Source organism: Uloborus diversus, chromosome 2, assembly GCF_026930045.1.
Source record: "Uloborus diversus isolate 005 chromosome 2, Udiv.v.3.1, whole genome shotgun sequence".
NCBI lineage: Eukaryota > Metazoa > Arthropoda > Arachnida > Araneae > Uloboridae > Uloborus > Uloborus diversus.
The window spans coordinates 54,711,031-54,722,620 of NC_072732.1; the positions used below are offsets into that span (position 1 = coordinate 54,711,031).

Here is an 11,590-nt window from a genome sequence, read left to right on the forward strand (position 1 = left end):
GCATTATGAAGGCTACCCAGATCCTAAATATACCATTATGATGCTGCAGCTTAGATTTGCCCCAACTAGTGTGGAAAATGCTGTTTAGGATTAGGTTATGATGGAATTATAACAAACCATTTAAGCTATTATTAATTATTATTTAAAATTATGATGAATTACAAGAACAACTTTTTTAGGGAATGAAGAGATAAAAAGGAGATATTTTAATGGAGAATGTATGATGAATAATACCTAAGCAATTTATTTACAATGTAGTGGATTATTAGTGAAAAATTTTGCTCCCTTAATCATTTGAAAAAGATGTTAATTACCATTTGAATTTATAGTTTACTTTTCTATTTCCAGGCAAATCAAAAACAGCCATTCCTCAAATTGTCCGTCCTGGCAATCCTCATTTCGATAGTGAGCAACACCCAAAACAGCTTCATATTAAATCTCAGAATTTACCAATTTATAAAAGAAATAATTCAAACACCACCACCAATCAAGAACTTGATCCAAAATGCACAGCAGAAAATACAAGTTCAGCTGAAGAAAATGTTTCTGAAGATATTCTTAGTAGTAGTCCATCTGCCCGTGATGAATCAGAGGATAACGACTCTGACGATGCTTTGGCCAGAATAGCAGGAACTAAGTCTTCCGATTCTGTTCTGCGTAACAACAGAGTGAAATCTAGGAAAAGTAAAGCTAATAGACGTTCGATGGAAATACGTCCTCCTTCAGAACAGTCCAGTGAAGATGACAACAAGAATTTATTTAATTTGACAGCTCCATCTTATGCTTCATGTAATAGTCTTTCAAATAGAAGAGAAGAAAAGGATAAAGAAGATCAAAACACAAAAGAAAACTTCTACAGAGGTATTATTCCTGATTTATTAGAAGGAGCTGCTTTCCATGATGATTTCTCTGGTTGTGATAGTGACAGGGTAACTCAAAATTCCGTTTCAAAAGCGAGCAAATCTAAAATCATGACCGAGTCGATGGAACTACGAAAAGGGGCCTTAATGATTGCAGCAGAACTGGAAGATATAGTTGATGACTGTACCCACAGCAGTACAAGTTTTGATTTAGATAATATGAAACCCCCTTCATGCATGGCTGAAATGAGCATGACTAGCAGTGGGTTGTCCGATTTGTTTTCAAACGGCAATGGGTGTTACATTAATGGAAAACATGCAATTGACAGGAGAAGGAATAACAAGAGGTCTAAGAAAATAAATGGTGGACATAGGTTTGTCTTAAAATCTGTTAGACAGACTTTAGTTAACAACTTAGAAGCACCCAAACAAAAAGCTTATTTAGATAAACCAATATCAACATCAACCTCCTTGGAAAACATAAGCATGAAAAGCAGTGGTACATCAGATCTTATCGAGAACGTTAATCCACCTTCAATACTAGATGATATATCCATGACAAATAGCTGTGCAAGTTTAAATAGCATTAGTTCAGATATCTTGGAAAGTAGGTCTCATTCTTTAGCAGATCCTAGAAGTAGTTCAGAAATGTTTCAACGCTTAAATGCAGCAGCTGCTATGGTACAAGTATATTCAAGAGAATTTTCCAACATAATGACTGGGAGTATGAAAAGTAGTTGTAACTCTGAATGCTTAGATCTTGTGAAACCGCCTTCAATTTTCCAAGATATTGCAGAAGTTACAGTTGAAGATGGTACTGAAGTTATGTCGGATCCTTTGGTTTCTGATTTTGAGCTTGAAGAAGAGCTTCCTCATGATGATGAAGCTTCTGTACCATCAACAGAAACAGTGCACTCGCCCTTTCTTCAATCCTTACAAAATATTGAAGGCAGCAGTGAGAACTTAAATAGCTCCATTGATGGGGATAGCTTTATTGATAGAGAACATTTTCCTGCAAAAAGAATTAGTAGTTTGGCACTTGGATCACAAAATGACCTTGATTTTAGAACTGATGTTAATGCTTCCAATTCTTTCTCTACCTTTGTGCATGATGATTTTGTTTCTGGTATGGAGGGTAATACAGATTTTAATAAATACACAAAAGAATCTACAGAAGATGACGAAGTACCCGCAGCTTCACCTTCTGTTCGAAGAGGTCCTCGGATCGTAAAACCCATTAACCGTGAGACAGTACGCCAAATGCAAGAGAAGAAAAATGCTGAAAAATCAATTAAATCTATAAAAGGTAAAGTACCTGCAGTCAAGCAAAGGAATTTATTCCAGCAAATAACAACTGCAAGGTTAAATGTAACCAACAGGACTGCAGTTGCTAAAACTTCTTCACCAGTTGTAAGTGGTGTTAGGCCTACCAGGACATCAGCACTACGAGCATCTCAAAATAAACAATCTAATATTAAAGCAAATGGTGGCAGAACATCTCCTAGATCTTTTCTGAGCAAACCACCACCTATTAAAACTGTTCCAAAGATTAATAGACAAAATAATATTCAAACAAACAGTGCAATGAACTCGACTAAAGTTCAGCTCGACAGTGCTGATACAAAAAGACCTCAGCCGCTAGTGAAGCAAGGAACATTTGTTAAAGAAGAAACTGTCACTAGAACAACCGAAACAAATACAAAAGTGCCATTATTATCTCCTTCTTCTGATGTTGACTTATCTTTACAACATTCTAGTGATGATCAAAATAACAATGATAAAAGTATAGCCCAAAACGTATCTGTAAATGGACAAAAAGTTGTAGAAAGAAAAATTTCTGCCCCTTTTGGAACTGCTAATAACTTAACAACTAATCATAATTTGCAGAGAAAACTGAGTGCTCCTATCCAGAGGAGAATTGGAGAAAGAAATAGTCTAGTCCTGTCTCCTAGTTCGCACAGCTTAAGTCAAGAAGATAAAAGCACCAAGAAAATTCCAGGTAAAGTATTTGAAATTCATTATATTAATGCCTGAAATCAGTGGTAAATTTATTATTGTGATGCATATATAACTTATATTAACTTATTTAGTCAAAACAGTAGAAGTGCTGAAATAAAAATAACTTAGCTTTACCTTTATAAGGATGCTAATAATATTAGTACTTATAAGTTGACATCTCTCATCTACATTAATTTTATATGCTTTAATTTGAATAAATTAAAGCATTTTTTTAAAAGCATATCTTTGAAATATCTTTCTGTCTTGTAAATTTGATTTAGTTTTTAGTTCTTTAAATTTAGATGAAATGTTTTTAATTTTATAATGTTTGAATCAATTTATTCTTTAATATATTTCCTTTTGTTCTCTATGTTACTTTCATTTAGTCATAAAAGTACTTGTGAGAGTCATATGTGACATTGTTTAAACACAAAAATTATTTCATTTTGAGATACATTGATCGTCAAAATTTTTTGCCAGTTAATAAAATCATTACATCAATGAGAATACTTTTATTGGTTTTATCAGTAATTTAATTCAAACCCGTACTTATGACATATAAAATGAATGAATGAAAGGGGAAATTGGAAGCTTACCCAAAGACGGATCCAGAAATTTTCAAAGGAAGGACAATTGAATTTTTTCACATGCCCTTTACCATGTATCCTGGTTTGCAAATGTTCATCACTGTTTCAGACTTCAATTCTGAAACATTTCCTGGTTAGAGTCCCCAAACGCAATGATTTTTGCATGTGCTTAGAAAAGTTGCTTACAATTTCAATTCATTCTATGCCAATGGTCATAGTTATATTTGTTTTATTACTGCAACTACTTTCTGATTATTTTTTTCTGCCCTTTTCCACTTTTAAAATTTAACGATTATTTTACAGAAAAGAAAAGTCCAGGTAATGGCAGCTCAATAGGAAAAGGATCTTCGGCTGTTGGTAGCCGTACAGCAAGTACAAATAGTCTATCTTCCTTGTCTTCCACTAGTTTATCAGTGAAAAAATCAAATTCACAAAAAGATGTGCCAAGCAAAATCTCCTCAATCTGGAAACGCAGTGAAAGTACTAGCTCCTCTGCTAATAGCCCCGTCACAGACAATTCTAATGCTGACAAAAATCCTTTTGGTAGTTTCCGAAGCAAAGCTCCAATTCCTAAAAGTACTCTTAGGTAAGCAACTTCATTTTTCTTCAAAATTTATTTTTAAAAAAATACTGTCAGCAATTATATAATGACAAACATAACCACATGTTCAAAAATATTGATTTCCCCGAATATTCAATTTTAAACAAGGTAGAAACAAAGGGTGTTTGTGATCCGAAAATTTTGGGTTGCCGTTTCCAAAACTTTTGGGGCTAACAACACATTCTAAAACAGAAAATTTAAAATTAAAAATTTTTTATAATGATTTTTGATTATTGCATATTTAAAGAGATTTTACATGGAGGGAGGGGGGGGGGGGTCGAGCTATCCCATAAGTTTCGGAAAATTTCATTGTCTTCAGAAAATTTTACTTGTGTCATCTGTCACCCGATAGAAACTATATTCACTTTTCAGATGCGACAATAAAAGTTCTTTTATAGATGCCACTTGGCACAAACAGGCATTAAATTTCAATTTTTTAAAAAAAGAATAGGTTTTTTGAGCTTAAAAAAAACGAAAATTTTGCTACAAAAGTGCAAATAATATGTATTACATGTTACAGTACACACAAAACATGTAGTATTGGTCTCTTTTTTTCTTTTTTTTTTTTAAAGAATTTCTGTATTGTGCTTATTCTGTAATACAATTATAATTGCATGTAAATTTAATGGCAAGTCAAGTTTTAACAGTTAATCTCAAAAGGCATTGTAGTTTTGAGATGATAAATATTAAATCCACTGGTGTCATCAGGATCTGAGTACAAAGAAAAGGAGATATTTTTGAAAAATAATTTTGTATTTTTGAATTTTTTAAACAATTGGAAAATGTAACGAAAAAAAAAAAAAAACATGGCTTAAAGTTTTTTTTTATATTATTTTGGTTATCAGTTGCATAGTTGAGAAGATATTTAAATGATTTCTAGAGACCAATTTTCTGCTCTTACCCAAAATGTGTCAGCCTTTTTTCAAACTAAAGAAACAGTGAATACTTTTAAAAAATTTAATTATTTTATAACTTCATTTGTTATTCAGTCCATATTTAAAGTACTTCCTTGGAATCTACTGTTATTGGTTACAATATCTTAACATCGTATCATCCTATTATATCTGTTATTTTCATCATGGTTTATGGATATTTTCTTTTCTTTTCTCAGATACATTCTAGTTACTCTAGCCATAAAAAAGAATGAAATAAAAATTCCTTTATATGAAGAATTTACTGCCTTCATTAAAAATTTTTTATTGTTGTTCTGCTAAGAATGAAAGTTGATGATTAAGAAAGATGATTACCAGGAAATCATGCGATAGTGTGAGAATGAAAAACATTTAAATGAGTAGCAATTGTTAGAGCATAGTAAAACATTCTTCTGGATGCATAAGTTATTTACCTTCGTCTCCCGGTTATGCAAATATTAGGTCTTAATGTCTGCAGAAATTTTAAGGAAAGTCCCCAAATTTAGCAAGTTTTATTGAGTAATGGAAGATGCTTTGCAGATGCAAATCCTGCCACATGCGGATGATAAAAAAAAATTCTAATATCTTCATTTTCTTGCCAAGTCTTTAAATTTTGCAATTTAAAAAATCTTGGTAGATTTTATGACTTTATATTTCAATGACAAGGACATAATTTTTAGACAAAAAAAAAAAAAAAACTTAATGTTTTTTCAATTGCGACTTATTAAAACTTTTTTCATCATTATATTATTTGTGTGGTACACTGGTTGGAAGCTCTGTAAATGTTTATTTAAAAAAAAAGTTATTTCCTATATTTTTCGTAAATAAACAAGATTTCAATGATTACAAAACCTTTTTTTTCTCTTTTTCATTAATGTGAATATATATTCTGTATCTTTATAGCAGATGCAATAGTGCAACACCAACAACATCCTACAGAAAGAATATTCCCAGAAGTTCTACATATGAAAAAATTTCAAAACCTGCAGACAATGCTATTGAAAGTGTGAAACCAAAGCAGCGGTCTACATCTGATGGTGCTGCAAAGATTAAACCCATTTCCAATTCGAACAAAGCAACTTTCAAGCCAAAGACACAGTACCCGACACCTAAAGCAACTGGTGGGGCAAGGATTGTGAAACCAGTTACGCCAAGGCCAAAACCAAACGCAATAACCTCAAAAACTTTACGGCAGTCTTCTAATTTCACACCTACAAATTATAATTCCTTCACAAGCTCAGCACACACCACTTGCATTTCAATTGAAAGGGGTAACAGAAATCGTCAAGATCCGAAGGTTTCTATACCACTTGTCACTGCACCTTTTGCATACTTAAGTTCTGAAACTAAAAGTGATGAAAAGGAAGAAGTGTGTACTGAAGACAATAATAATTCCTCAGAGCATGTGAATGGGGTTGGTAGGGAGAGTGGATCTGAGCATAGTGATGTTGATGTCTAATGAGTGAAATGCCTTTCAAGTTTTTACATTTTTTTAAGCAACTCTAATTTGAGTATATTTATATTTCTTAAGCTTGAGCAGAGTGTGTGATACAGCATGCGTAGTTCCCCACACAGACAGCCTTCTCTCCCATTCTTTTTTTATTTATTTTCAGCTAACTACAACTGGAATTGTAGAGGTTTTGATAATTTACACTATAGGCAGCTAATGTGTTGATATTTTTTACTCTAGTAATGGGATTTTGTTGGCTGGTGAATTGTTGGAAATCATCCCTTTTAAAGGCAATTCAAGATTTGTTGTTGTTAATGAATGCTAATTATGTTCAAACCATCTGCTAAGAAAACAGCCCTTGACTACAGTGGAAAATAATAAGTAGCTAAGAAAACTTTTTCAAGGCAACTTGATGAAGGTTAAACAATGTATCAACCTCATCAATGTATTTTGTTCAATGAAAACACAAAGGAAAAAGCTTCTAGAAGGCTTCTAGCATTCACGTTAGAGAATGAGCACTTAATGTAATGTTACGATCAAACAAAACTGTGGCAAAACTAGGCGCCAGGGGAAAATTTTAGATGCCAGAATAAAAATGTATCAGAATTTATAGAAAACTCAGACCGACTTTGCCCATAAAACGATCAGTCGCCAAGGTAATTACTTTGCTCACCTGGGATTTATTGGACATTAGTTATAATAGACATATTAAACTTAGCACCAGGAACAAATTGATTGATCTTCAAAAAAAAAAAAAAAAATCCATTGCTTGTAGTTAAAGGTAATTAACATTAATATTACAGAATTATACACGTACCACTAAGAAAAGCTGTAACCACAGTTTATGGTCAAGGCTGTTGATAATAATAGCAGGTGGTTTTACAAAAGTTACTTTAAAAATTAAGTGAAATGAAAATAGTAACGTAAAAAACTCTATTGGCATTAAAAGCTTCAATCCTGCGATTTTCAACAACAATTTTGAAAAGTGGAGAAAAATTTAATACAGGCAAAATTATAGTTCTCATAAATTTAAATTTCACTTTTTTTTTCTTTTTTCATTGATCTTTAATATATATTTTGCCATTTAAAAAATTTTACTTAAGTATTATTTACAAATTGATTTTGTAAATCTTATTCTTGAAAAGCATATTGCTGTATATATCTAGTCTTTTTCTGTTTACCCTGAGTACGACGTATAGATTTCTTTTAAAAGCGATTACTTGGATTTTTATTAAGTTAATGTTTTGCAAAGCAATTATGTATTGCATTCATAAATATGAGTTGCACCCACATTCATTTGTATATTTCATTTCAGATTGTGATATTTTTATTAATGTTTCATCCAAGCATGAAGAAAAATAATATTTTAAAGTATTGTTACATAAGTTTTTAAGCTAACGATTTTTGTGGTAAATAGAACACTATTTGTAAGTTTGTTTGAATAGTTAAATGGAGAAAGTTGCTTGATAAAAATTAGATGTTACACATTACATTCTTAGCTATGTTAATCTTTAACATTTTTACTGTATACTTTTATTGCTCACACCTTTTTTACATTTAAAAAACATAATTATTGAATTTTTAATTATTAAATTATGATCTAACAGGATTTTCGCGTGTAAATGCATAAAAAATTAGCTTCATATTGCAACTACAATTAAATTTTTAATTTAAGTAAATTTCAAGAATTTCAAATTTGTAATATTTTTACTATAATGTATTTAGCAATAAATGCAATTCTCAATCCCTCCAAAACTTAAATCAAACAAAAATGTAAATATTTCCAAATAGACACAGCAATTTTTAAATTAACATTAGTTCTATATTTTTAAATTTAAATGTTCCTAAAAAAATCTTATCAACAATATTTCCAATTGGTATATTCAATGTTTAAAAATTTCTTTGTAAAAAAATCATTGAACATCCAAGCAAAACTATGTTAGACTATCAAAATATTTGTTGTTACCAGTGGACTACTGAAGAACATATTCAAGTTAAAAATAGTGCCATGAAATGTTTTATTATTAGTTGCGTATAGCTGTACGAACTACTACCTTAAATGTTTTATGTATATTAAGTTGTATATTTAATTTATTGTCTATCAACTATATGTTGGTAACATTTGATACTATTTCACTAATATAAGCAAGAATTTAATTTATGAAATATTTTCAGCATGTATGGTTGTGATATGTTAAATAAAAAATTTAAAAGTCAACTAGTTGATTCTTTAATCTTGTTTATGGCAAAGCAGCTTGATTCGTTTTAGAAATTTAAAAAAAAAAAAAAGCATTCACCTCACGAAAAAACTAAAATGAATTTTAGAATATGTATACTAACAAAACGTTTCTTTAAAGATTTGGACAAGTAATGTCACTTCATAGTTAGCTAGCTTGATGGCTTAAACATAATTTAACAGAAAGTAACTAAATTTTGGCTTTAAAATATTCTGGGTATTAATGGATTAAAAGTGATTTTTACATTATTAACATAAATAATTTTTGCCACAGTATTATCCACTAGCTTACAGACATCTAAACGTTACTATCAGGGTTGGCAAGGTTTTGGACAATATAGTAATAACCCTGGTTTTTACTGTCTGAAAGTGTTCGAAACTATATTTTTTGAAAAATTGTATTTTGTGAGAAAACATCAAAAACAGAATAAAATGTATTAAAGTAATGTTTTATATTGAACATTTATTCAATGAGAACATTCAACTTATTTATGCAACTGATTTTAATCTAGTTACATAGAAGTTGAATTCTTGATTAAAATTTCAATTTGTATGCATGAGTTTATTTAGCTTTTTTTTTTTTTTTTTTTTTTTTTGATATTAGTAACCAAATTTCTCTATGTTTGTGCATGTGGGCAAATGAAAGCAGGGTTTTTTTCATCCTGTTGAAAACCATTGTGTCCAAAACTACTTTTTAATACACTATATTTTGTGAGAAAATATCAAAAACAGAACAAAATGTGTCAAAATTCTATTTTTGACTATTTAATATTGAAGCCGCCTGGCTTCAGGGGGAAAACTAATTTTCCAGCAGTGGACTGTATAATGAGATTGGTGACTGCATTGATGAGTCGTGGCTAAAACAACTAAACAATTTAATTTATTTACAACTAGGTATAAGCATAAATAAGAATAGGATACGCTTGTATCCTTGCAAGAGATTGGGAGTGAGAGCCCTATGGCTGCATCCACTAACAACGTTGGAAGTGCATCCCCGAGGGGTGGTTTCCCACGCTCCTCTCACAATGGGGCTTTAGGGTTGCTTGGCGAAGCCAAGAGCCAAGACCCCAAGCGTTGCTCCTTATCGCTCGGGAACCCGCGCAGAGGCGTTAAATATATTTATTCAATGTGAACATTCAAATATAAATATATAACCTATTTATGCAGCTGATTTTAATCTAGCTACGTAGAAATTAAATTCTTCATTAAAAATTTCAATTTGCATGCATAATTTTTTTTTTCCACAAACCAAATTTTTTGACATTCATGCATTGAATGTCAAAAAATTTGGTTTGTGAAAAAGTGTGCAAGAGAACACTTTGAGAGCAAGTGTGCACGAGAACTTTGCAACTTTGTGTGCAAGAGAACACACAGAGTTGAATGTGTGCAAAAGAAAGTGTTCAAAATATGGTGCAATAATTAACTTAAATGCAATAAATTACAATTTTTTTATTGCTACAGAATGTATTACACAAGTTTTATAGCATAAGTGTTTAATCATCAATTTCTTGTTATTTAATCTATGATTTAAAAAATAATTTTCATTAAAACATCATGTGAAACTTATTTGCGAAAACCAATAATTTTTTTTTTTTTTTTTTGCTCCTAAATATTGCACATTAAGTAACATTCCTTTGAGCTATAAATAGAACTGAAATTAGTTGTTTTGGTTGTGTTGTGAATTTCCTTTCATAACTCTACCAACTGTTACACAAGGAAGTTTTTATCTAATAGTTATTGGTAATTTTTTTAAGTAAAATATTTTTTAAATTAACATTTTGGAGAAAAATATTATCGAATACTCATTAATGAAACCTCGCTAATATCTATATTTATGCATTACAAATATTGCAGTAAATACGAATTGATTAGATTACACCTCTTTAGCTTTAGCATAGCTGTGGACAGTTTCGGACACTTTTGGACAGTAAAAACCACCTGTACTGTCCTAAACCAGTTTTCGACAGTGCAAAACCCAACCCTGTTTACTATCCATCTTCTACACTCCACTATGTTATAAACATTTGAAAATATAATACATAATCAAATTCATTTTACCCTATTACCTCATATGCCAGAATGAGAGGTTAACCAGCAAGTCAGGAAATCTGAATTTTATTTCAGGGTCCATTTTGTAACAAAAAATAGACAGAAAAAGTTGTTTATTTAGTACTAAACATCCAACACTTAACAGATTGCAAGATGAAATTGGTATATGTTTATGTAGATAAACCATTATGGATTTAGTTATAGACCAATAAAATGATGGACTCAGAAGCAATCATACTGGTATTTGTTACTCACTTATAATTCTTTTTCAAACATTTTTTAAAAATTCTTTGTAGAGAGGCAAGTTAATTTTTTTATTCATTCTTTATGTTTGTGTAAAATATTTTAATTTCAGGACTACAAATCTTTGCTTTGTTTTAATTTAACTTTCAATAAAATTATGAGCTATCAATTAAATTTTGCTTTTTAGAATAACAAAAGTAACATAGTAAATTAAAAGTTGAACAAAATTTAACCATTTATTTTTTCATTTTTACACTATTTGTGTGGTTTCCTGGTAAGGAGAAAAAAGGCTCCAAATTTTATAAACAAAGTGATCTTTATCTCAACTTTTATGGGTTTAAATATTAACAATATGGCTATAACTACTGGAAATTGTGAGGGAAAATTAACCTCCTCAAGAGTAATGTAATTCACAAAGAGCACATACTAAATTTGTCAAAGATGAAGAAGAAAAATGAAGAAAAATTTGTAAAACATTCAAAGCATGATCAAGTTACTAATTAAGTATGCTAACAAAATTTACAAAAAAAAAAAAAAAAAAAAAAAAACAATAACACAAGAATGGATTAAAGAAACTACAGAGGAAATTCAAGCCAAAACTAATTTTTAAAGAATTAAGGGAGAGAAGACCATATTTTGAAGGGAAAAAAAAACA

General features: G+C 30.5%; 1 protein-coding gene across 1 annotated transcript in view; it reads left to right on the forward strand.

The window, feature by feature from the left end:
* Window positions 1–8,619, forward strand: part of LOC129216321 (uncharacterized) — a 51,241-nt gene extending 42,622 nt beyond the window's left edge. The window contains exons 15-17 of the mRNA XM_054850531.1: window positions 349–2,859; window positions 3,749–4,031; window positions 5,861–8,619. Coding sequence (XP_054706506.1) covers window positions 349–2,859; window positions 3,749–4,031; window positions 5,861–6,416 — 3,350 coding nt within the window. The 3' untranslated portion in view covers window positions 6,417–8,619. The remainder of the gene's footprint in view (window positions 1–348; window positions 2,860–3,748; window positions 4,032–5,860) is intronic.
* The last annotated feature ends 2,971 nt before the right edge of the window (window positions 8,620–11,590 follow it).